Source organism: Cucurbita pepo, chromosome LG08 (assembly GCF_002806865.2).
Source record: "Cucurbita pepo subsp. pepo cultivar mu-cu-16 chromosome LG08, ASM280686v2, whole genome shotgun sequence".
Classification (NCBI taxonomy): domain Eukaryota; kingdom Viridiplantae; phylum Streptophyta; class Magnoliopsida; order Cucurbitales; family Cucurbitaceae; genus Cucurbita; species Cucurbita pepo.
The window spans coordinates 4,392,722-4,420,009 of NC_036645.1; the positions used below are offsets into that span (position 1 = coordinate 4,392,722).

General features: G+C 35.4%; 4 protein-coding genes across 4 annotated transcripts; all 4 read left to right on the plus strand.

Annotated features, from left to right (window-relative positions):
- The first annotated feature begins 7,407 nt into the window (after positions 1 to 7,407).
- LOC111800661 (probable L-gulonolactone oxidase 6) lies at positions 7,408 to 10,987 on the plus strand. Its single transcript, XM_023684458.1, has 4 exons — positions 7,408 to 8,201; positions 9,143 to 9,398; positions 9,974 to 10,075; positions 10,149 to 10,987. Exons 1-4 carry the CDS (start codon positions 7,524 to 7,526, stop codon positions 10,865 to 10,867), a joined length of 1,755 nt encoding a protein of 584 aa, XP_023540226.1. The 5' UTR covers positions 7,408 to 7,523; the 3' UTR covers positions 10,868 to 10,987.
- A 2,688-nt stretch (positions 10,988 to 13,675) lies between these two features.
- Positions 13,676 to 14,687, plus strand: LOC111800899 (mavicyanin-like). The gene is made up of 2 exons (XM_023684804.1): positions 13,676 to 13,968; positions 14,050 to 14,687. Exons 1-2 carry the CDS (start codon positions 13,812 to 13,814, stop codon positions 14,433 to 14,435), a joined length of 543 nt encoding a protein of 180 aa, XP_023540572.1. The 5' UTR covers positions 13,676 to 13,811; the 3' UTR covers positions 14,436 to 14,687.
- Positions 14,688 to 15,167: 480 nt separating this feature from the next.
- On the plus strand, positions 15,168 to 19,789 carry LOC111801140 (protein mago nashi homolog). The gene is made up of 3 exons (XM_023685127.1): positions 15,168 to 15,548; positions 19,112 to 19,288; positions 19,443 to 19,789. Exons 1-3 carry the CDS (start codon positions 15,327 to 15,329, stop codon positions 19,500 to 19,502), a joined length of 459 nt encoding a protein of 152 aa, XP_023540895.1. The 5' UTR covers positions 15,168 to 15,326; the 3' UTR covers positions 19,503 to 19,789.
- A 2,151-nt stretch (positions 19,790 to 21,940) lies between these two features.
- LOC111800086 (phospholipase A(1) DAD1, chloroplastic) lies at positions 21,941 to 23,238 on the plus strand. The gene has a single exon (XM_023683669.1). It carries the CDS (start codon positions 21,941 to 21,943, stop codon positions 23,165 to 23,167), a length of 1,227 nt encoding a protein of 408 aa, XP_023539437.1. The 3' UTR covers positions 23,168 to 23,238.
- The last annotated feature ends 4,050 nt before the right edge of the window (positions 23,239 to 27,288 follow it).

Below are 27,288 nucleotides of genomic sequence, written 5' to 3' on the forward strand. Positions count from 1 at the left end.
GATAGTGTGAGTAATAAACTCATATTTGAGTATCATTTCGTCCAAACAATGAGTATGAATTGATAATAGATTCAAAACAATATCAAACCCTTAAATTTTAAATTTTTAGAAATTTTCTTTTTATTATAAGAGTATTTTTAATTATTTAAAAAAAATTGATATGAATGAATTGGTAATATATAGGTAAGTGTTGTGCATATGATATGAGATGATATGTTTGAGTGAAAGGCTGCTTTTGAAAGCTGAAAAGGGTGAAGGAAAGATGTTTGGGGGAAAAGGCAACGCGAGGCCCCATGGAAGGAGGCAGGCAACCCATGTGCTGAGTCCTGTCTCCAACGCCAAAGCACCCACTCATCTCTCTTTTTCCCCCACCCTCTTCCATGTAATCTTTAACAAATTATTGAACCACTACAATCATATATTATATTAACACTTTAATCAATTTTTGTGAGCTATATGGTATGAGGACGACTACTCGTGTGACCGTCATCGTGCCAGGGCCCCAAAATAATTGCAGTCTAACGAGACTGTTTATAGAACTCGATGACTCAAATAATTTAGACTATCTGATCCAAATTGTTAGAGTTTGATTTGGTTGGATTTTTTTCTTTTTGAGTTTGAGTTGCGTTTAAATTTTTGAAAAATAAAAAATTTAGTTGGGTATGTGAGTTGGAATCTATTTAAATATGGTTCACAACTTGGAAGGCCTGATAATGTAAAAATTATAAAGGAGGAGATCACCCTCGTACTCTAATTATCTGCCTACGCGGTCTCTTCCTCTCATTCAAATAAGATCACGATTAAGGAGTGATTAAAGACCCCCTAAACATGTCCATAAGGTTCTATAAGGTTTACACGTTTCAAGCCTCAACTCCAATTCACCCGATTCATAATTATAGAGATTACTGTTACACATCCTTGTTGATTGGGGCAAGTTCACTATTACGAATTAATCGGCAAAATCCTAATAGTCACCACAAAGTACGAGTCATCATAGCCATTCTAAATATGTTATACAGACCTTCGACAATCGCTGAGTTCTCTGTTGGGATATGGAGCCTGATACCTAGATTAGAGATATATTTGAAAGATATTTCGTAAATAGATGGGATAGAGATATATATGGTAGATATTTAGTAAAGATTTGATAGAGATATATTTCTTAGATTATATCCGTAGATTTAAATCTTAAAAAACTATATTTAGTAAATTGAAATCATATATATACCCCATGGTCCATTTTTCTTTCTTTATTCCATTTTCATACGTGAAATCATCAATAACTCCTTGATCACCACAATTTGTGAAGATGAAAAATTTCAAAGATTGGAATTGAAAAGTTTGATGGATCCGATTTCAATTTCTGGAAGATGCAGATTGAAGATTGTCTGTACCAAAAAAGTACAAGGTTTTCACGAACCCCTGTTGGGGGTGAAGCCGAATACTATGACCACGGAGCAGTGGAAGCTCAAGGATCATCAGGCCTTAGAGTTGATCCGGTTGACGCTGTCTAGAAACGTGGCATTCAAAATTATTAAGGAGAAGACAACGTCAGATCTGTTGAAGGCACTGTCGAATATGTACGAGAAACCGTCGGCTATGAGTAAGGTATATTTGATGCGCAGATTGTTCAATCTACAAATGTCTGAAGGTGGATCTGTTTCTAATCATATCAACCAATTCAATATGATTGTAAGTCATCTGAGTTCGGTGGATATTAATTTCGAAGATGAAATTAAAGTATTGATTTTGATGTCATATTTACCCGAGTTGTGGGATACTATTGTTGCCGCAATCAGCAGTTCACAAGGATTTAATAAGCTGAAGTTTGATGAAATTCGAGACATAGTTCTCAGCGAAAGTATTCGCAAACGGAAAGTCAGAGATTCATCAGGCAGTGCTCTCAGTGTTGATTGAAGGGGAAGAAGTAAATCAAAGGGCCCAAACAATGGGCGATCAAAATCAAAGAACCGGGAAAATCTCCAAACAAATTAAACGTAAAGTGTTGAAGTTGTGGAGAAAAAGGTCACTTTCGGGCAGATTGTACAAAAACAAAGAGGAAGCAGAATCACAAATCAAATGATGACGATGATTCTATACATTCAAGAGAAGACATTGAGAATGTTCTAATTCTCAGCGTGGACAGTCTGATTAAATCCTGAATTTGGATTCAGGTGCATATTTTCATTTATTTCCAAATAAAGAGTTGTTTCGAAATTTCAAGTCTGGAAGTTTCGAGAAGGTGTATCTTGTCATCAACAAAGATTTTAAGATTGAAGGAAAAAGAAGATGTCTGCATAAAAACTCCGGCAGGAAATCAGTGGACATTAAAGGATGTCAGATATATTCCTAGTCTCAAGAACCTGATATCTATTGGTCAGTTGGATAGCACAGGTTATGCAACAAAATTTGGGAAGAGTTCGTGGAAGATTGTGAAGGGTACTATGGTGGTAGCACGTGGCACAAAATCAGGAACCTTGTACACCACTGCAGGGTGTATGAACATGGCTGCTGTTGCTGAGAGTGCTTCAAATTCAAATCTATGGCGTAATAGACTTGGATATATGAGCGTTAAAGGAATAAAGATGCTGGCTACAGAAGGAGTTTTGGAAGGTCTGAAATCTATTGATATGAGTCCTTGTGAGAACTGCGTTATGAGCAAACAAAAACGAGTTAGCTTCACAAAGACTGCCAGAGAATTGAAGAAATGTACCGGGACAACGAAGCAAGTGGGAGTTGAGGTTGAGTTGCTAAAAGATTCACCTAGTGATGTTGTAGCAGATACTCAAGCAACTCCTGAGACTGTTGTTGAGGAATCATAGGTGAAATAAGTGGAAGTTGAAGTTGAGTTGCAGAACAATTCATAGGATGATGTTGCATATACTCAAGAAACTTTTGAGACTATGGATGAGAAACTAGAAGCAAAGCAAGTGACACCTGAGCAGGTGTTGAAAAGATCATCCAGAGCCATCAGAGTACAAGATAGGTACGTACCTTCTTTACAATATCGGTTGCTGACCGATGAAGGGAAATAAGAGCCCCTTGATGAGGTCCTACAGTTGGAGGATACAACCAAGTAGGAGCAGGCTACAGATGATGGGATGTCTAGGCTTCAAAAATGCATTGCTCTTTCATCTGTTGAGGTTGAGTACGTGGCAATAGCTGAAGCTGGAAAGGAGATGATATGAATGACAGACTATCTAGAAGAATTAGGCAAGAAGCAGTGCGAGAAGATTCTTTAGGTAGATAGTTAGAGTGTCATACAGTTGGCGAGGAACCCGATCTATCATTAAAAAGCAAAACACATAAGGCGATATCATTTCACTCGGAGGTTAGTGGAAGATTGTGATGTGTTTGGAGAAGATAAAGGGTGGAAGGAATCCAGCAAACATTTTTGTTTTGATGTTTGAACATTGAGGTTGTGCAAAGCCTCAAGTGGTATGTTACAGATTGAGAATGAAATTCTTGGTTGACTGATCGGTCTCCAAGTGGAGATTGTTGGGTTGACTGGATCAGTTTTCAAGTGGGATATTGTTGGGGTTGACTGGATTAGACAGAGATTGTTAGAATATGGAACTTGATGCCTAGATGTGGTAGAGATATATTTGGAAGATATTTAATAAAGATTGATAAAGATTTGAGTGACATATATTTGTTAGATTATATCCAGGAGGTTTAAATCTTTGCCAGCTATATTTATAAATTGAAACCATATATATATCCTATTAGTCAGTCATCTNTTTTTACATACCTGAAATCATGAATAAACTCTTTGGCCAATATTCCTCAATTTTCTCTCTCCTGTTCTTTGTGTTCATCTTGATCGAATGTGCGCCCTGTTGAGCGATTCTAACATTCTCGATTAGTGGTTAGATGGTGAACCATCAATCACTTTGTTTAACAATGTAAACATATCATCAACAGGGACATAATATGATAATCTAATCATGTTGATAAATAAATACTACTTATTCAACAAATTCGATTGATTAATACGAGTTGATTTTCTATTACAATAAATTGGCGAAACAATAGTTGGGCCAATAGCTGCTTGAGCGGCTGCAACAACTATAACAAAAATTGAGAAAATATTCTTTTTTAATTGGCGACTATCAAAAAAATTAGAAAATGTTAAGAAATTCATATTGACTACATTCAGTATAAGCTCAAGACACATAAGGGCCCTAACCATATTTCGGCTCGTGATCAATCTGGACACCTAGTTGTACTTTCAATTTTGTTCAATGTTGAGTTTGGACCGACAAAATCACAAAACTGAATATACATTGAGTCAACGTGCCTTCCATCGTTCAAATTAGTTTATTTCAAGTCTAAACTTTCACGTAATACTTCTTATAACATGCTCCAACACATACTACAAGAAATTCTTAATCCAAATTTCTTAGTTGTTACTTGATTTGGTTACTACTTTTTTCGTCGGTTCATACCTTTGACATACTCCAAATTCTCCCAAACTTGTTGAATAAGTCCTATAATAAGTGAATATGTTAGCATTATCACAATAGGATAATAACAGCCTAAACCAAGTAGGAGAACCAATTTGATTAAACCAAGTTTGGTCGATCCAACTAGACTGGTCATCTTCAACCTTCAGTAGTCGGTTGTCACCTGCGTGGTTCAACTAACTTAACATTTAGAATCCAACCCAACCCAATCCAACCGAGAAATTACCTCAAATTCGAGCTCTGGAGCACTGTGTTTGATTGGGTATTGGGCTTGACACAGGCCTAAAATTCCCTCTATGACCAACAAGAAGTATTAATAATTTATCCTAAATTTATGAAGAGATTATACGATATCATCTCTTAAATCAAGTATAAATTATTTTTTTTGTATTTCTCCATCACTGAGTAGGGCATAACAAATTATTTAACACGTTCGCCACGACGTGATTGCCTCTTTAAAGCTATCAAATATAGATCTCGTGATAATCACGGGATATCGAAGTGAGATACTTTTATAATTTTTCTTTTCTATATCTAATATGTATCAAATTGTTAGCTTCAATAGTATATACTTTAGTTGAACTACACTAAGATTGGTGATCATTTATTTGCTTTACAAAAATTGGTCTAACAGTTATCCTGTCAACGTAGCCGAATTGATTGCATGTTGTTACCTAGGACCCTCTTTAGATTTTTATCATTTTATTATTGAGAGAGAGAGAGTTGACGGAGCTTCTGCGGTGAATTATTGCGACGACCGATGCCCAAGATTCAGAATTTAAATTCGACATATAATTGCTTCGACAATCCCCTAAAACATAGTCACGTTACTCATTTTCTTGCTTCTAAGAATGAAAACTATCCACATAGATCAACACGAGTCCTTCAAACATGCTTTGTTCTCACTCACAAGTATCTTAAGAAAATTCTCAGGGGGTCACTGAACATAAAATTTCTTCTAAGCAAATCATGCTTAACCATGGAGTTATTATAATTTAGCTATTGAAAAGCAACATCTACCTTGTTGGTATAGGTAGTAACTTTCAATTTTTTTAAAGTTTTTCTTAGATGTATCACTATTTTACTCGAATGTCACAAATAAATAAATAAATAAATAAATAAATAAATATATAATTTCATGAGTTCTGAAACAACTTTAAAAGTTTAAGAAAATGCACTACAACAAATCATGGATACGACTGGCAGTTGAAGTTAAACTTTAAAAATGTTAGATGAATATGTAAAATAAAATTAAAAAAAAAATGAATTAATATCACAAGTTGAAACAAAAATGTACCAAAACCACAAGTACCCACTACCAATAAAGATTTGACTTCTGATTCTGTTAATAGCCAAACGTTTGTGAATAATAATAAAACCTAATAATTAATTTCATAAATATGAGAAATTAATATAAATATCTTTCTTTTACGTGCAAGCAAAGTGAGAAAATGTCAATCCGGTTAATAATTCAATCTAACTTTTAAATATTTGATATTTGAATTTTATAAGATTTTGGTTAGTAACGTAGATGTAATAGGTAGGGTAAAAAGAATAATATTTTTTAAAATAATTAAAAAAAAATAACTGGACCATTCAAATTAAAAAAATAAAGAGTTGAACGGGTGGTAAACTCTATTCAAATTTTGAATCATGGTTCGTGCAAGTGACACGATTGTGAAATATGATGGAACCAAATTGAAAAAGAAAATCAACTTTTAAAAAATCTTTTATTATTATCTTTTGAACTTTTGTTATCTTCTTTCTTTCATTCCCTCCCTTGTACGTTACGTCATCAGTTCATTCACATTAAAAGTCTTGGATTCCAAAAGAAATTAGAAAGAAAGAACTTAATAATATATAAATAAATATTTCAAGTTTACATTATCCTACAAAAATTAAAGTTTTAGAAATTATGTTTAGGGTTATAATTTATTTTTGTTGATTTATTAGGATGTTTTACTTTTTTTTTTTTTTTTTTTTTTTTTATATAAAATATTATACTTATTCATTATTATTTTTAAAAATGAATATTTAAAAAGTATATAACACATGGGAAAAAATCGTGTATGAAACCTAATTCATGTAAATTCTCTTGGGAGAATTCTTGGTCCCCACACCGTGTATTAGAGATGTCCATTTTATCTGTAGAGACTCACTCCGAATGAGGAGGAGATTTTCAGTTTAGATGGAGAATGAGGGAGAGGGTGGGGAACATTTTTTTCCTGTTAGATACATAGGGTCGAGGACGTTCTCCAACCTTGCCCCGCCCAATTCTCCGTCTCACACACACACATGCACACACACGCACACATTATAATATTTAAACTAAAGATAATGTAATTTTACTGTTGTAATATTAAAAATTAAGTTGATAGAACCTTTTAAGATTTATTAGAATTATTTTAGATTATATTAAAAATAAATTTTTTAAAAGAAATGGTACAAATTATCCGAGCTATAGTCCCACTAAAAAAATATTGTTGTGATAGGGCCATTCCTAGTCAGAAATATAATTTCCTATTCTAACTATGTTCACCTCTTAAAATATATCCAGGCGTGAAATAGAGGAAGAGGTCAGATTTATCCCGACGAGAGTAAAAGTAATAATAATGTTTATAATGTACAGTAGTAGGTATAGTAAGCAAAATAATATGAAAGGAAACAGGAGGATATGAAATAACCTTAGTGGATGCATCGAATGAGGGTCAAGTGGTTGATATGAATCCAATTACAACAAAAATAAATGGGAAAAGTTTTACGGAGAAGGGAATGAAATGGTGACGACGATGGCTTCTGTAATCAAGTCACCTAAGTATATCTCGTATAAACATTCGACATAGATCTTAATAAATAAATAAATAAGAATACCATAATGAAACCAAGGTGGAGTAGGTTAGGATGTAGATTGATTGCACCACAAGTCATGCATCATTCATTTGTTATTTTGAATATTAGCCAACAAAAGCAATGCAATCATTCCTACAAAAATTACATTATTATATATAGAAGGGGTCGCCCACAACAACGCGGTCCACGGACCCTGAACTGACCACTATGCAGTCGTCTCATGCCTTCCGGTTCACTACCTTCATCTTGTTTCTAGTTCTTCTTGTGTCAGTGTCCGAGTCTACTCCGCCCGAGGACCCAATCAAATGCCGATCCCCAAACGCCAATTGCACCATTACAAATGCCTACGCCACCTTCCCAGATCGGGCCATTTGCCGGGTGGGAGAGGTGAAGTACCCAACCACAGAGGCGGAGGTGATCTCCGCGGTGGCGGAGGCCACGAGAGCCATGAGGAAAATTAAGGTGGGCACTCGATTTTACCACAGCATTCCGAAGCTGGCATGCCCAGATGGGGTTGATGGGGTGGTGATAAGCACCAAGTATTTGAACCGGGTTTTGAAGGTGGATGGGGAGGGTATGAGTATAACCGTGGAGGGTGGAGTGACGGTGAGGGAGATCATTGAGGTGGCTGCGGCGGGTGGGCTTGCGTTGCCGCATGCGCCGTATTGGTGGGGCCTCACAATTGGTGGGCTGCTCAGTACGGGGGCACATGGGAGCTCGTTGTGGGGCAAAGGGAGCGCTGTTCATGATTACGTTGTGGGGATTAAAATGGTCAGTCCTGGAGGAGCCCAAGATGGGTACGCCAAAGTTAGGAGGCTTGTTGATGGCGATCAACACCTCAACGCTGCCAAAGTTTCATTGGGAGTTCTTGGAATTATTACACAGGTGATGATCCTCTTCTTCTTAGATCAACAAAAATTCCTTTTTAAATAAAATTAAAAAAAAAAATTAGAGATTTTTCTCAATCAATTTATCATAAACTAATTTTTGTTCATTAATAATTACAAATTTATACATCCCCTTAATTATTGTATTGATTGTATTGTAGTCTTAAACGGTAAGAAAAGTGAGGTGACTCATCAAATTCATAAAATAAAAAGTAAACGTCTCAAATAGACTAAACTTCAATTTCGAGTTATTTTTTTCGTGACATAATTGTTATAATTTTTTTGGTCCCGAAATTTATGTGCTAAAATACAGATGGATTTGATAGAAAAGTTGATGATTCTTTTTTTTAATATTATGTATGTAATAATTAAAGGAAGAAAGAAAGTTGCTGTAATTTTTTTTTTGGAAAAGTCCGGAAATAAATACAAATTTTGAACTATAAATACTAAATTGCCCTTTAAAGACAAAATAGTTATAAATTTAAAATCTTTAAGATGAAAATGAAATTTAATCTTTAATAAACTAAATTAGTTGATTTTATCAAAATATTTCTTATATGTCTTTAATATTTCACTTGTTAAAAGATATTAAATTAAATAAATTGAAATTTTTTATTTAGGTTATATTAATAAAAAATCTCTAAATTTTAAATTTTATCTAAAAAAAATAGTGGAGGGTCTAAACTTAAAAAAAAAAAAAAAAAATTATTTTTACCATTTAAAAATATTAAAAAATGTCAAATTTTTATTTCAAAAATACTAAAACTTTTAAAAGAGTTTAAAAATCACTTTGAATTTTTAAATTAAAAAAAATTCAATAGGACAAAAAAAAAAAAAAAAAAAAAAAAATTCATCCAAACTTTTGAAAATTCGATCATATTTATGGAAACAATAAGTGCATATATTTGGCATATTAATTGATGAGTAGTGAGTGTGTAGGTCACTCTGAAATTGCAACCCATGTTCAAGCGATCCATCACCTATTTTGAAAGGGATGACACGGATTTGAGCGATCAAGTGATTAGCTTTGGAAGAAGCTATGAGTTCGCAGACATGACTTGGTATCCAAGCCAGCGAAAAGTTGTGTATCGCAGAGACACCCGCGTTTCATCCAATACATCCGGCAATGGCTTGTATGATTTTATTCCATTTCGTCCTACACCTTCACCTGCCTTGGCCATTGTTCGAGCCTCAGGTTAGTGTTGAACTACGTGTTATAAGTTCATCATCATTTATTTTGGTTCATGACTCTCATTTATTTATTTTGGTTCATGACTCTCTATCTATTTGGTTCATAATTCTCATTTATTTGGTTCATCCTCCATTTTAATACATGAATCATCTTAATTCATATATGAGCATTAATGTTTCTTTGTTTAGGGTTTATATAAAGGTTTGTTTATCATTGTTTTGAGGTTTGGAGTCAATATCATTTTGTATTTAACTAAGACAATTAGGAGAAACTTTGTTGAGAGACTTTGTGTTGAGGATTGTTAGGACCGAGTCCCACATTGACTAATTCAAGGAATGATCATGTGTTTATAAGTAAGAATACTATCTCCATTGGTACGAGCTTATACTCAAAGTGGACAACATCATACCATTATGGAGAGTCGTTATTCCTAACACTTTGTAGTGTGAGAGATACACTTTGGTTTGTTTATTTTCTGTTCTTGGGTGTGCAAGTGCGATCGATTTTGCAACACTACGAGCCCCTGACCATTGTAGCTTAATTACCCACTTCAAATTTTGATATCTTGTTTTAAATAGAGGAGTACCAAGAAGCAAGGCGTGATGCAGCTGGGAAGTGTCTTAGTGCAAAGATTATCACGTCACTTCTCTCACTATCAGCTTATGGATTAACCAACAATGGTAAGAACAAATACTAAAAACCATTACAAAATTCAAAATTCTCTTAATTAACCGCATGCAATTATTTGAATAGGTATCACATTTCTCAAATATCCAGTCATCGGGTATAACAATCGGCTTCAATCCTCTGGATCTTGCCTAGACAGTGTCAATGATCTTAGAATCACAGCATGTCCTTGGGATCCATCGATAAAAGGGGAGTTTTTCCACGAAATAGGTATCAGCATTGACTTAAAAGTGGTGAAAGGTTTCATAGAAGACGTGAGAAAGCTTGGTGAGTTAGAGCCCATGGCGTTTTGTGGCCTTGAGCTCTACAATGGCATATTGATGCGCTATGTCAAAGCCTCCACAGCCTACTTGGGGAAGGAAGAAGATGGCATCAACTTTGACTTCACATATTATAGGAGCAAAGACCCAATGAGTCCAAGGCTTTTTGAAGACGTGCTTGAAGAGGTGGAGCAAATGGCGTTGTTCAAATATGGAGGTAGTCCGCATTGGGGGAAGAACAGGAACATTGCATTTCTCAAAGCGGTTGGGAAGTACAAAAATAGAGAAGGGTTTTTGAAGATTAAGAATGAATATGATCCGTATGGGCTGTTCTCAAATGAATGGACCAATCAAATTCTTGGAGTGGAAGGAACTGTGAGTATAGATAAAGATGGGTGTGCCTTGGAAGGATTGTGTTTATGCTCTAAAGATAGTCATTGTGCCCCAAGTAAGGGCTACTTTTGTAGGGCTGGCAGGATTTATAAGGAAGCTAGAGTTTGTTCTTACTTAGGATTCAAACCTTAGCCAACTTTTCGTCGTAGTCGTAATGTCGTTGTGACTTCAATATTTCTCCGTATTTGTTTGCCATTTCAGGCCTGACTATGTCGTGGACTGTTTTGACGTCATAAATATTTTCGGTGATCATTTGAACGATTGTCTTTTGGGAGCTATCTAGGCTATCGACATGCTCCTCTATCTAGGAAATAGAGCCTGTCAAGCTATCTCTAATCTAGACTTTCGTCGTAATCGATGATATATGAGTTATGATGATGTATGAGTTATGATGCTTGATGATGTGCGTAGTATATATATATTTCGATGAATGACGTATTTGAGTTTGATGCACTTTATGGAAATATGATGAGTATGATGATTGCGTGACGTTTACCTTAATATGATGATGTTTTCCATATTGAGCATGCTATATGATGATGAGTATCATATTGCATCATGTCGTTAGATCGACATAGGACACAACCCCAAGAGCATGAAAATGATATTAATATAAATATCCACGAGTATGTGTTACCTAGAGTAACAGAGAGATGAAACTAGAGGGTTGTGTCAGAAGAGACATTATGATGGATTTAGAGGGACACCTCATGCATATTGTATGTTTATAACCATAGGGCTACTTTCCCTAGAGATGATGAGTGCGGATGCGCACAGTATGATGATGAGTGCAGATGTGCACGAGCGCGAATGCGCACAGATGAGGGTGTTCATAAGACACATTACACTATGAGATTTTGTTGACCTCTAGACATCAGCTACAGATTAGCTTAACCAGAGGGTCCAAGGGGTGTGCAGGCGCCCTGGAGATTCACACTCGCACGTGTGAATCGTGTGTAGGGAAGTACTATACATCCAATTTGTCCGAGACTGGAGGCCACCCTAAGATGATCAGAGATAGATCCCTAAATCATGATTGCATGTGTTTGCATTTGCATGGCCCCTATAGTGGGGTCACTTAGTAAGTATTCTTTGAAATACTCAGGCCACATCATTTTTCAGGTAAAGGCAAGACACTTGTATGGAGGACGGCGGCATCGCGAGTAGAGACTGTGGCACGTGCTTAGGGTAGACTCATATTTAAATTCCTAGTCTTAAGTTGAATAAGTTGTTTTGCACTTCACTGTTTTAAATTATTTTATATATATTTTTTATTTTCTCTAAGTTTTAGTACTCGTATTTAAACACGTAAGACCATGAGTGTGCTTTCCAAGGAAGAAGTTGTTTTAAACGTTTTTCGAAGTTTACGTCATAAATGATGTTCATGTAAGAGTTATATTTTCGCATTATAGATGAGCACGAGACACTCGTAGCGACTCCAAGTATGTAAAAATTTAGGGTCGTTATATTTTCTATTTATAAAGGACATGAAATGGACAATTTAAGTGATTNTTTTTTTTTTTTTTTTTTTTTTTTTTTTTTTTTTTTTTTTTTTTTTTTTTTTTTTTTTTTTTGGAATATATTAAAATTAAAATCTTATTGGATGTATGGAAAATTATCTTATAGCACATTCATTGTGTTATAAAGGGCACATTGAACACATAATTGAAGATATTTTTTTTATAACATGTGTTAAAGTTGTTTGAAAACGACTTAACCAGAGAATACACTATATTGAGAGAGGAGAGAGCTAAGAAACTTAAGAATAAAAGACTTGTGCTCGGATCTTTTTGTTTATAGCATGTGATCTTGTTTGAAAATGACTCGTTCTAGTAGACATCATATAACATGTGATTTTTGTATGTGAGAATTGCATTATATATTTTGTATACATGTTAGTAGGAGTGCATTGAACAAGTCATGGTTGAGACAATAGTAGACAATATCCGCTAACGATGCGCTTGAGCTGTTACAAATGGTATCAAAGTCAAACTCCAGGCAGTGTGTCGGCGAGGACGCTGAATCTCCAACGGGGTGGATTGTGAGATCACACATCAATTAGAGAGGGGAACAAAACATTCATTATAAGTGCATGGAAACCTCTCCCTAATAAGATATGTTTTAAAATCGTGATACATAATGTACTGGATTTGAACTATTACATTTATACTTGAGCTAACCTGTCATATGACAAAAAGTTTATATGTGCACACTCGTTTCAACACATTAATTCCATCCATGTTTCATCCCATTTACATTACTTTCACTATATTTCACATAAATTTTCATGTTCAATTCAGTTACCTAAACATTAAAGGACAACCTATATCATATTAAATTATTCAACAATACGTGTTACTATATCATAAACTAAAATATCTAACATTAATATTAACGATGTAATAAGATTTCCAAGTATAAATATTCATTCATAAAACATATAAATATCATGTATGAGTTTAAATATAATCAATAAGTTGTACACCAACTACATCCATCCATTCCTACACTTCAAATTGAACTTCTCTATCTCTACCTAATCTCCCATACATATAATATAATTTATTGACCCAAAGCATAAACCAAACCAAACCAATCCCACATGGGTCAATAATAGCATTCTCTAAGCTAACTAACCCTTCCATTATCATGTGTTAGGTGGGAGGCATTAGAATATGAAGCATCGTAGATCATTCTAGTCGTCTACTTATTCTTATCTCCTAAATAAATCAATATTGGCCCTCTTAATTTAACAAAAGTTAGCAGCCACTGAGTTATTATTGGATATAATATCCATATGGTCGCCGCCAGGGACATTATGTCCTGCTCAAATGCCAAATGCATTAGGTGGAATAGTAAGGAAAATACAACCAAGAACAGTCCATGTCAAATCATGACACTTTCTGTTATTCTTTCTTTATTAATTACAGACTTTATTGACTTTACCCAGAAGCAGAGGAAAAAGAATTTTGAAAAATTTCAAGCTTCATTCTATTTAAACACTCGATATCAGCGTCGTTGTTGTTTCAAAGCTCTGATTGTCTCTGTTTCTGTAACGTCAAAGTAGGCTGTGAAAATGGTGATGAAAGTGGCGGTTGTTTTTGTTTTTCTTGTCGCTGTGCGTGCGGTTTATGGTGCTGATATCGTTGTTGGTGGCGATTCTGGGTGGAGTCAGGGGTTTGATTATGATACCTGGGCTGCAGGGCAAGCTTTTAAAGTTGGAGACTCGTTGGGTAATTGTTTGAATTATGAATAGAATGGAATTTGTGGCGTAATTCGATTTGGGTTTTGTTTAATTTGTGTAAAAATTGCAGTGTTCAATTATGGTGGGAGTCACTCAGTAGCGGAGGTGAATGAGGCAAGCTACAAGGCGTGTTCGTCGACCTCGGTGATTAGATCTCACACTGGCGGAAGCACGTCGATTCCTCTGTCTGCGACAGGGCCAAGGTACTTCCTCTGTCCGACACTGGGTCACTGTTCCAGCGGCATGAAGCTTCAGATCAATGTTGTGGCTGCCAACGCCACCCCAACCCCACCCGGCACCACCCCACCGGGCAACACCCCACCGGCTAACACCCCACCGGCTGACACCCCCCCGTCGTCTCCATCTCCAAGCGCAGGCTCCTCTGCTTTTATTAGTCTCAGCCAGTTGATCTTTGGGGCTTCCATTGCCTGCTTCGCCGCCCTGTTTGTTCTATGAGCGTGAGTGGCTTGGGAAGATGCAGTGCTTGGCTTTCTTTCTATATTTGATTCAATAATTTGTGATCCCCGTTAGTTTTTGTTATCTATTTGGTTGGATTCATGTTGCTTATATTCACCCAAGAGTTCCATAAGAACACACCAACACACCCCACTTATGGTGTAAAAGAGGTGTTCCTGTTATGATCTCTTTTCTTCCCGTGTTTCATATTCTCATCTAAATTAAAATTTTATATTATATTTCATTCTTTTATGTTAAAACGAGCTAAAATCTCACTCAAACTTACCAATATCTTATACCAACATAAAAGCAAACATTTTTATGAGAGGTGTCTATGCGTTTGGTTGGGTTAAATTGATAAAATCTTTCGAACAAACTCACAATTTTAAGTTGGTTGGATGGGTGACCTGAAAAATTTGAACCGTTTTCATAACCCAACCCATCCCACTAATCCTATACCCACCCATTTGAGTTGGGTTGGGTTAGGTTGTCAGATTATATTTTTAAAAATTATATTAGAAAAGTTAAAAGTTTAATCATTTTAAAACTAGGTTAGAGTAGTGTTGGTTTGAGTACTAACCCTATTTCAAGTTAATCGAATTGATTAGGTTGATCTGACGAAAAAAAAAAAAAAAAAAATCATCCAATTTTTTTTAATTATAAAAATAAATAAATAAATAAATAAAACTCCTAGTTCCTAAATATAAACTCTTGGAAGAAAAAAGCCCAGTAATGCGTAGGTGGGTTGATGGGCCGACCGAAGTCAAAGACAACTTAGGGGCTCATCCCGATCGACTTCTTCAAATCGTGAGGTTGAGCTCTTCACGTCTCCAGAATTTTTAGTCGCAGAGCCGGCGGGAGAGGAAGGAAGAACGGCGCAAGGCGAGTGCAATGTCGGGCGAGGATTTGGAGAATGGAGAGTTTTACTTGAGATATTATGTGGGGCATAAAGGCAAATTTGGACACGAATTCTTGGAGTTCGAATTCCGACCCGATGGCAAGCTTCGCTATGCTAACAATTCCAACTACAAGAACGACACCATGATTCGCAAGGAAGTCTACCTCACCCCTGCTGTCCTCCGGGAGTGCCGTCGAATCATCTCCGACAGCGAGGTCAGGATCTTACTGTCCATGTTCTTTCCTTCTATCTCTCTAGGGTTTCCTCTTGCATCGCTGTTTTCTGTCTTTTTTATTTCTTTTTCTTTTTATTTATTTATTTTTTCGATTCTTCAATTGGGTTTTGTTACTGTTTTCTCGTTTACCTTCGAAATACATTTCCTTATCCCTGGGATTTTTGTTATAAAAAAAATCATCCCTTCAAGAAAACGTTTAAATGGTTTGCTGGACTTTCGAAAGTATTCAACCTGGATAGCTGCATCTGTATTTTTCTTATATCATGTGGATGTGTAGGGTTTTTGTTCCTTAATGTACCACTTAATTGATCTGATTCGGAATGATGGAAAATCAAATTCGAGTTGTATGTCTTATTTAGGAATTCCAGATTTGTTCTAAAATATGGCACCTTCATGCTTTGGATCATAACATTTTTGGAATGATATTCTGCTAAAAATACATATTTTAGATGTTCATTAGGAGTGGCTTCAATGGTAGTTTTCAAGCAGGAAGTCCGTATCTGAACAGGAACAAATTCACGCGTGATTGTGGAATTTACCTATTCTATTCTATGTTTATATCTTGTAACTGCTCTTCGAGGCTATTTCTATAATTTTTAATTGAAAACAAAACTTGCATGAAGTATAGTCTGATTAGTACTTGACCAAACAACTCTGGCTTGCCATTTGAATGGTGATGACCCCAAAGAAGATGAGTAAGACCTCTGTCACTATTATTGTTTTGGAATGTTGAATTGATTAAGAAGTATTCTCAACACTTGTCTGCGAGGGAACTGTGAATAAGTAAAGTGGAGTTTTGACAAAGAGAGCATAAACTAAGCCAGGGGGTAAAAAGTAGTTTGGCAACCTTCTTCTTCTTCTTCTTCTTCTTCTTTTATTTTTCATTTTTTATTATATTTCAAAGTTGTTGTAGCGTAGGTACTTACTGGTTCTGTGCAAGCACCCGAAGTGAAAACCTTACCCTTTTAGGACCTTTTGCTTTCCAGATAGCTTTGACTACTTTAGCATCAAGGGGGGAAATCCACCTCTATAGCCTGCCCAGTGCTATCTGAAGCTGACATTTTAGAGACAGAATGTTGGTTGACGGCAACCTCTTGGACACAGAATGTTACCATTCAATAGTCTCAAAGTCATTGGGGTTTAGAATAGTCTCATAGTCATTGGGGTTTAGAATAGTCTTATTGTCATTGTGGTTTAGAATAGTCTCATGGTCGTTTGGTTTTCTTCTGAACCTAGGATTCTAAGGTCAGCATTCCTCTGATCATCGTAGATTACTAAAGAACCCATTGCAATCAACAACTTCACTCCAACTCTTGGGGAAATAGGAGCTAAGTATCCTCCCAAAAAAAGATTCTATCGTCTTTACCATCAATACATTTATCCATTTTTTAACCTGTAAAGAACATTTATCTATTGAGGGCCAAGATCTTCTAGAGCTTGAAGCACTTACTGAACGGTTTGTGAGGCAACCTCTTGGAGATAAATCGACAGTGATACCCACGCAATAGTCTCAAAGTCATTGGTTTAGAATACTCTCAAGTCATTTGGTTTTCTTCTAAACCTAGGATTTCTAAGGTCAGCATTCCTCAGATCAACATAGATTAATAAAGAAGCCATTGCAATCAGCAACTTCACTCCAACTTCTAGGGAAATATCATGGAGCTAAGGAACCTCCCGAAAAATGATTCTATTGTCTTTATCATCAAAAAAATTATCAATTTTTTGCACCTATAATGAACGTTTAGAAATTGCGGGCTAAGGGCTCTAGAGCTTGAAGCACTTACAGGTCGCACCATCCAACCACTGGGGTACTTGGTGCATTTCCTAATCCTCCATGGTACATATCAACTAGGGCAAATTCTTTGTATTGCTTCAAATACTATTCACTGAATCCTCACCCTTTTCTTGTTACTCTTTTCACCCAATTTTCATTTATGGCAAAGAGATAATCCCAATTTAAAAGGTTGCCGCCACTATCATGTTGAGTTCCTTTTCATCAGAAATTTCAAATCAAGATTTCCTTCCTTTTGAACACCTTTGGAAGAATTTAAAAAATTAGATAGTGTAGTATATTGGACAGCAGACAACACAACATTTGCAAGGCAAGTCTACCACAATTATACAGTAAGAAGCTTCTTTAATTTTGGCAGCTACTTTCTTTCACTGGTTTCCTAAGTTGATATTTCCAGGTCAATCTTTTGTTGCTGCATCTCCATGTTTGGGTTGATTTTGCACGAGTTTCTTATTGATTTTAAGATGGATAATGATTAATTTTTCTAGGTTAACCTTAGTGCTGAACAGAAAGTTTAACTTAATGAGATTGTTGAGCATGGTAGCATTGTTGCTTGAAAACGGAGCATGTCATTCACAAGTCAAAGATAAATGATGTGAACAATGTCGTTACCAACAAAAAATCTTTAGAGGCTATTATCTTGGGAGCCTTTGTCAAGTGAACTATTTAAAGTATCCACCTCTTACGCAAAGAGGAAGGAAAAGGGGTCACCTTACTTAAGATGTCTTGAAACTTTAATTTAAAACCTCCCAACTTTCCATTACAAAAGATCAGAAAGGTCCTGGAATGCCATTAGAACATTCTCTTTGATGTTGCTTCAAGATGTCTTCAAGATTCCACTTCAGTAGCCATCCTGGCTGGAAAATTTTCAAGGCCAAAACTATTAAGTGCAGTTTTGCTCCCTTCCTCAAAAAAGCCCTCCAAAGCTGAGAGAGATAGCCTTTGCTCATTATCATCGAGCATTGGGACAGTTAATTAAATAAGATTTTAGATAGGAGAGATTACTAAAAATAGTTGATTGTGACGATCATTGATTTGTAGCCTATATTTTTCAAAATTAAAAGGCATAGGTTCCCATTTCAAATTTCTTGTTTTCAACAGATTGGAAACAATCCACAGCGATGTGAGGCAATCATTTAAATCTTGAAAGATGAAATTCGTTATTCCAATATTCTATTTGGGGTTAATGAAAAATCAATTGATCTATGTTGTTTGACCAAGTGAAATCTCCACTTGACGAAGGTTGATCAATCAAAGAAAGGTCATCGATAAACCTATTGAATCTAAGCCTCTAAGCCTATTTTGTAGGTAATTTTTCCATTTGAAAATCTCTTGTTCTCCATCTAGTAATAATGAAGTCACGACCAATGCACTACATCTTGCACTGTAGTTAGCAAGAGCCTCGAGATCATCTCAAAAGAATTTTACCTCATTATATTTGTTAAAAAAATTTCTGGTGTCCTCATAGATCTGATCTATTATCCCCCTGTTTGGTGCCATACTGAAGAGGATGAGATTATTTTACCATTTGGATTTTGAACTTCAATTATTTTATTCCTCACTTTCTGAATAAAATGGCACATTCCCGATACGTTTGAGATGTGATTTCTTTGTTACTCTCGTATTTCCTTTCTTGTTGATGTATTTGATGAAGAATGTTTTGAGATATAGTCTGCTTGTCACTTGCCTCTAAATGCTTCATTTTTATCGTGTTTTGAACTTAATTACCTCTCTATATTGCCTGCGTTCAGATTATGAAGGAAGACGATAATAATTGGCCAGAACCAGATCGAGTTGGACGACAGGAGCTTGAGATTGTGATGGGAAATGAACACATCTCCTTCACCACGTCTAAGATTGGATCTCTTGTTGATGTGCAGAGCAGCAAGGATCCTGAAGGTTTGCGGATATTCTATTATCTTGTTCAGGTAAGGCTTAATTTCGATGTAGATTACTTTTACATGGAAGCTTTTTATCTGCCCCTTTGGCCGTCTTTGTCTCTAGACTCTTGAATACTATATTGAATCCTTTATACTCTCAACATTGTCCAGCTTAATCATACTTGTGTTTCTTTGGCTGTAGGATCTGAAATGCTTTGTATTTTCTCTTATTTCACTCCACTTCAAGATCAAACCAATTTAAAGAAGTGCCAAAACTCCTACTGTGCAATATGAAGAACATGTACTTCTCCCAACGGTGAAATCCTTTTTTTTTTTTTTTTCTGGCTTTTTGGCTTTTGAGAATTCTTTTCTGTATAACAGAAGCCGGGTGGTGTTGAATGGTTGTGTTTGATTTCTTAAAAATGCGCAGAATTTTGGAGATTTATAATGTGTTATTTTTTAGTGCCATCTTCTGGACTTGGTGTATGATGATGATGATGATCTGTGTCGACATTGATCTTTTATATTCAATTTTGTTGGGGATGTGTATGTTGTGGCATATTCAGATATGATTTCTTAAAACTGGGATTTGAAAAACAGTTCAATTAAATGGATGGTGTTTGACTGGAAATCAAAGGAACCCAGCTCGCTCTCCTTGTTGTGTAAAGAATCATGTGATTATTCCATCAGGGTATTGCTTTCTTGATTCGGTTTGTGCTTGAACATAAATATGGATCATCCTGTCCTTCTGTATCACATCCGAATCAGTCAGTATTGTACTATTGAATTAATTAATTAAGGAAAACTGGGAAAGGAACAAATTAAAAAGAAAATGGAAACTTGAGCTAAATTGAATTAGTTAAAAAGAAAAGTACAAGAGTAGCCCAGCGATGGGTCATTTAATGGATGCATTTTCAAATTGGTTGAAGGCTTGTCAAATAGCCCCTGGTATATGTACGGCGTATATGTATCTAATAGTACAATAGGTACGCTATATAGGTGGGGTTAAATGTCTCCAACTATTCCTACAAAACCTCTAACCCTCCCCATGTTTCCTCCCAACAACCTCACCCCAATATGGTTTCTATTTCTCTCATATATGTGTATGTACGAGCTCACCTGAGGGTTCGTATGTGGGTATGTGTAGAAAATTACTATACATCTGGTTCTACCCGAAATCGAAGCTTAGACCAAGGTCGTTGAATGATGTTTAATGATAGGTCCAAACACAACTACATATGATTGCATTTCCTGACTCTAGTGGTGGAGCTTCTTACTAAGTATGTCTTAAAATACTCAAGCCACGTGTTGACTTTTTAGGTAAAGCAAGACACCTCTACATGGATAACAATGTCGCGGTGATAGCGACCTGACCGCGACCTGAAACTAGGGTAGTGACATTCATGTTCTTTATAGCTCTTGGGTTAGATCAGGGCAATACTTTATTTTTCTTTATTTTATCTAAGACTCACATAATTTGTTTTTCAGTGTACTATTTTAGTGATTGTGTTTGAGCATATAAATACATGACATTGCATCATACACACATGTCATGATTATAACCGATGGATACCTAATACATATTATACATTCACGTGCATAAGGATACTTCATAAAACGGTGGTAACGAAACAGTTGAAAGCAGATTAAAAACGATGCACAAGCACATGTTAAAAATAGGTAGTTTAGGGTTGGGGAGTGAATGACACACTCCAAACCACGTGAAGTGCACGAGGAGAAAAGAGTGTAATGTTGGAGATAATTCCAAAATGATTGTGTAGAGAGTGTTCGATTAAGAGGAGAGAGAAGGGCGTGGAGTGTTAGGAGCCATGGAAATTACTTATTTTCGAAGCGCACGACATGAGAGGCAATGAAGAATCTTTTGTAAAATTTTGCAAAAACGGAAATTTCATCTATTTCATGCATTTGTTGCTATTAATATTTCAAATGCAACTTTTTTAACACTCCATGCGTTGTTTATTTAGAACATCAAAACTTTCCCCATTTACCCATTGGGCTTTTAGTTTTAGTTTGTGTGCTCTGTCACAACCAATATAACATAAACACTAATAACAACAGTAATGAAGAACTAAAGCATTTTAGAATTGGAAAACGTGAAAAACATAAACCAAGTTGAAGAAGAACATGTGAAAAACAACATAACCCCCATTGCCTAATCCTATCTATCTCCCTCTCCAACATCCTCGTATATAACCAATCCCTGTTCCTCGTATCACTGATTTTGTTTACGATGGTTTAATTAATTACAATGGGTATCAAAGTGGGGATGTTTTGTAGACGTCTTTTAGTGTCTCATATCTAAAACTTCCTAAATGAATATTCAAGCAAAATAATGCGTATTAACATGAATTGGTGGAGCAAATTAAAAGGGGAGGAAACAGGAAACGAAGCTCAATACTAAATCCGTTGCCAATCATTGAAGCTTCATTGAACTATGAACAAACAAAAATTGAATTGAAATAAGTAGTCATTCGCTTTACGTATTTCGTTGCTCATCATTTGTGTGCTACCCATATTTGCATTCTTAGCTTTTATGCGGTTAACTCCAACCACCAAAGTGTAACAAAGTAGGGGGGGGTCAGAGGGTATTGGTTTCCACGCATCATTGTTTTACACTTCCCTATATATACCCCTACAATTTCTCTCACCTTCTTTAGCTTCAAACGTTGTTTAAAGAACATGGGGCTTTGTGGTATCAGGGTGCCTCAAAATCCCAGGCTTTGGATTCCTCATCATTTCCATAACAATACCCATATGAGGAAACCTATGTGCACTGCCATTTCAGCTGCGGTGTCCTCGCCTTGTGTTAAGTTGAAGCTAGGCAAGCGGTGGAGGGAGTATCAAGGGCTTCATAATTGGGAGGGATTGCTTGACCCTCTTGATGAGAATCTCCGCAATGAGATTCTTCGTTATGGGCAGTTTGTGGATGCGGCTTACAAGTCATTCGATTTCGACCCTTCTTCCCCTTCCTATGCTACTTGTCTATACCCCAAGGCCTCATTGCTTGACCGCTCTGGCCTTCCTGCCACTGGCTACCGTGTGTCTAAGCATTTGAGGGCTACCTCTGGAATTCGCCTCCCCGGGTGGGTCCATAAGGCTCCCTCTGTTGCTACTAACTCTAGCTGGATTGGGTATGTGGCTGTTTGTCAGGACAAGCAGGAAATCTCCCGGCTTGGACGGCGGGATGTTGTCATTGCTTTTAGAGGCACTGCTACTTGCTTGGAGTGGCTTGAGAATGTCAGAGCCACACTCACTAAACTTCCCAGTACTGGGTGTGGACCCCACATGGCAGTTGAAAGTGGGTTCCTTAGTCTTTACACTTCCGAGACGGATTCGTGTCCAAGCTTGCGCCAAATGGTACGTGACGAAATATCCCGGCTGCTACAATCATATGGAGACCAACCTCTTAGCTTAACCATTACAGGACATAGCTTGGGTGCCGCACTTGCAACGCTCGCCGCTTATGATATAAAAGACTACTTCAAACGAGCGCCTATGGTCACGGTGATGTCGTTTGGTGGACCGCGCGTGGGGAATACTACCTTTAGGAAGCGAGTGGAGAAGCAAGGGACCAAGGTGTTGCGCATTGTGAATTCGGATGATGTCATCACTAAAGTGCCTGGGTTTGTTGTGAAGGAGGAGGAGGAGGAGGAGGCGGGGAATGCGGTGGCATCGAAATTGAAGGGTGGCGGAGTGCCACGGTGGATTCAGAAATGCGTGGAGGATACGCACTGGGCGTACTCTGATGTAGGACGAGAACTGCGGCTGAGTAGCCGAGACTCACCACACCTTACGGGGATTAACGCCGCCACGTGTCATGATTTGAACACGTACCTTCACTTGGTTGATGGATTTGTTAGTTCCAGCTGTCCATTCAGAGCAACGGCTCGCAGAATACTCCGATGAGGAAATTAATTTTATTACCAAACCCACCACCCGCCTCCGCTCACAAACTGTACAAATCATATCCATAGGATCTGACTACGTGGCACAACCTGTACATTTCCTAACACTAACTAACCCATATTCATCTCTTCTCTCTGCTCACGTCTACCATTTCACCGCCCACATTTTCACAGCTGGGACAGTGAATTTTCATTTTTTTTTTCTTTTTATCCTTCAAATAAAAGAAAATAAATTAACATCTCTAAGATTTTACCCTTCCAAATCTGCCTTTTCATTTTTTTTTATTATAAAATAAAACAAATAAAAACAAGACAAATGAAAAAAAAAAAAGAAATCATAATCTCCGCGGAAAGTTTGATTATAATTAGAGATGTCTATAGATCGAGATGAAAACCTTTCCATCCTCGTTCTAAATATCTATTTTTATTAATATTCACGTGAAATGGAAGTGAGAATTTTTTCCTTTTTTTTTTATATATATTTTTTATTTTTGAATATCATTTTTATTAAATAAAAAAGAAATAATGATTGATTGAAAGGGTAGTTGAAAAAACATTAGTATTAGGAATGTATATATATATATTAATTATTATTAATATTATAGCGAATGAGGAGAAGAGAGAGAGAAGGAAAAGGCGAGGGTTGTATTTTTGCTAGAGAACGTGACGTAATGGAAGTAAAGTTTTAATTAATGACTAAAATGACCCTTCCTTTATGATTTGAGATTTGAGACCGACCGTAAATATTGAAAAATAAAAATCGAAAATATTGGACCACCGACCCCGTTCGGTCAGGGACGCTCAACATGTAGTTCCCACGTGCGCCTTCCAATTCCCACTTCCCAAACTGCCCCTGCTCTCTGCCGTCCACACCTACTCTCCCCATAATCCTTTTTTTCTTTTTCTTTCAAACTTAGTTTACTTCCCACAATTTCTCTTATTTTCTTTTTAAATATTAAAATTAATTATTTTAAATTATTTTTATTCCACATAAAAATTTATAAATGGAAGTCTAATAAAGACTTATATATATATAAGAAATTAACAATAAAATTAATTACTTTTTGTATAGCATAAAAATAAAATAAAAATAAAAATAAGTTAAAAAAAATACTAAAATAATATTTTGTCATTGAAATATTGAATGTTCACGTTTGAATCAATAATTGTTGAACCGTGGAGGCATGCGTGCACAAATTTATGTTATTTAATTTAGAAAAATAAAATTAATAATAAATTCAATTGAATTAATCGATTTTTTTTTAATAGGAAGTCAAGATAATATCTATCTTTTTGAATTTGATGATGCTAATCTAATTGATTAAACTAATTAATTTCCTCTTTTCATGTGGTTCGCTCGAGATTTTGATTATCTTTTTCTACCTCACATTTATTACACCACAAAATTTTGTATGGATCATAGATGGTTAATTAATTTAAGAGTCTTTTCTTACCATTCGCTTATTCAAACTATGACCCATAAAAATATTAAATATTTGACATGGGGCTACACTAACACTAATCTTTTTTTTTTCTTTTATTCATATAATATTAACAAACACGATGCCAATGTTGTACCAACTATATCGAAGAGTTTCATATTTTAAAAAGAAAGAGACATGTTCGTTGTGATTGATGACAACTGTAGTTGGACTTCTTTTGATTTTCATAGCCGACCGAACCGTCACTTTCGATGGCTTTGTTTTGAAATTCGTAATTAATTTTAGTATATTTGGATACAATATAATATATCCATATTAGGAAAAAAAAGAGATAGTGTGAATGAAAAAAAAAAAATTATAGTTTATAATTTTTTCAACACAATTTGAATTGAATTTTTGTTTTATTTATTTTTTGGAAATTCAGGATGGTAAATAAAAAAGAAATAAAATGGAAAGAATGAATATAATTGTAAGAGAGTTAGGTGAAAAAAGGTTGGGGGGGAAAAAGTAATAAGAAGAAATTTAAGGATTTAAATTGAAATTGGGAAAGAAAGTGAAGGACAGGTGGAGATCGTGGCTCCTAGATTACGGCGCCTTTTAGATTTGGACTCTAATGATTAATATTAACAAAGTCAACTTAAAAAGATTTATTCCCATTCAAATTGAAATTAGTATCCTTAAAATCTTACAAAAATTAAATTAATAAAAAATTTCTCTACAAACCCTTCTTTTATTCATTTAATATTCATGGTGCTGCGTTAATCGATTGAAAATATAAGCACTTCGGTCAGTATGCATCACTAAGTGCTAAAGAAATAGTGTTAAAGGATATTTAGTAATAAATTATATTTGATATTTTATTATAAGGCAAATATCTAATATTTACCTTATTACCATAGGTATCTTTCAATTTATTACTATTTTCATATCTTTGTAATTTATTTCATTATAAATAAGATAACTTTCATAAGTAAAATTGGTAGAGTATGACTGATATCCTCAATCTATCAATACAATCAATGGGAAAGTTGGTGCTCGTGGCCTTCTCCATGACGGTTTAGAAATATGGATTTGTGGGTATACTTGCAAAATAGCTTTCTCTACGAGCCTACAAACTTAGCTTTGGTTTAGTTTCCAACTAAGGTTCAAGGAGTTCTTTTTCTCAGGATTGAGTGAACGGTCTCATAGTCCTCCATACGTAGCTCACAGAAGCACGTACTTATATGACAAAAGGGTTTGAATAATGATTTGGAAATGAATGGGGTTGTGGCAAATTGGTGAATGTTTGTTCAATTAGTGAATTCGTTTTTGTGATTTTCAAGTGTATCCCTTGTCCTTTTCAATCCAATATCTCACTCCTTTCTATTCAAATCAAATCTTCTTTTTCAACATTACCATCACTCTCTTTTATATTCTTAAAACCTTTTTTATCTTAAAATTATCCCTAAATTTTTATTTTAATTAAAATAATATATTTTGATTGATGTTTAAAATTATAATTTTAACATTAAAATAGCATTACTCTAAATATATGCATGGTAAGAATATTTTTTTAAACTTTTTAAACAATTTTTTTTTTAAAAGTTATAAAAAAAAGTATTAAAAAAAAAAATTAACAAATATATTTAAAATTTTTATTTTTAAATATTAAAGAATATTATTGAAAGTGAAAAATCGAGAAATATTATCTCGTTGAGAGAAACTGACGGCGCCGTTTTAGGTTGTAGTGAAGATGCGGGACGAGGGACGTGGTCCTTTGGTTGGCTAGATTTGTAGCACCTGGACCAGCACCCAAAAACCCCTAATTATATATAAATATAATAATAATAATATATTATATATTCAATCAAAATTCAACCTTTCTAAACCGACTAAATAATCTCCATTTTCAACTTCAACCCCCACCGTCCATCTTTATTATTATATTATTATTGTTTTTAATTTTCATTTCTTTGCATAATTACTTCTCTTCCTATTTCAATTTCTTTTTTCTTTTTCCTCTTCTTTTTAATATATGTTGTTAATTAATTTTTCCTATATATTTATTATATATGTGTTCTATTATCCCCTAATTTTGTTTTTAATTGTGGGTAACTTTTCGTCTTCAAAATTTTTAATAATATTTTTAAACGAAAAATGTCTTTACCATTATTATGAATGATTAAGTAAGTGACTGTGATTCATGTAGTTGAGAGCTGAGTACAGATACAGTTATGTATTTTTGTGAGGGAGTGGTGTCCCATATTTATACTGTTTTTTTTAATACATGTGACGTACCTTCGGGATTATGTGCCCACTTCGTTTAGTACTTGGTCGTTGTGGTTGGATCAATGCGCCAGTCTACTAGATGATTTGGGGGTGTGTGCAACAACAGTGACGTCAATGTAATGACGACTCTATCATTCTCAACTTATGAAAGGTCGTTTGCTTGCTTGTTAGGCCATCTACTGGGGATCGATCCATAAATTTTGCTATTTGATTTATATGAGCGAATGTAATAGTCNACTCTATCATTCTCAACTTATGAAAGGTCGTTTGCTTGCTTGTTAGGCCATCTACTGGGGATCGATCCATAAATTTTGCTATTTGATTTACATGAGCGAATGTANGATCATCTTTCAAGCCACTATCTACCTGTCATAGTATATGAATCAAAAAAAAAAAAAACAAGTGAAAAATA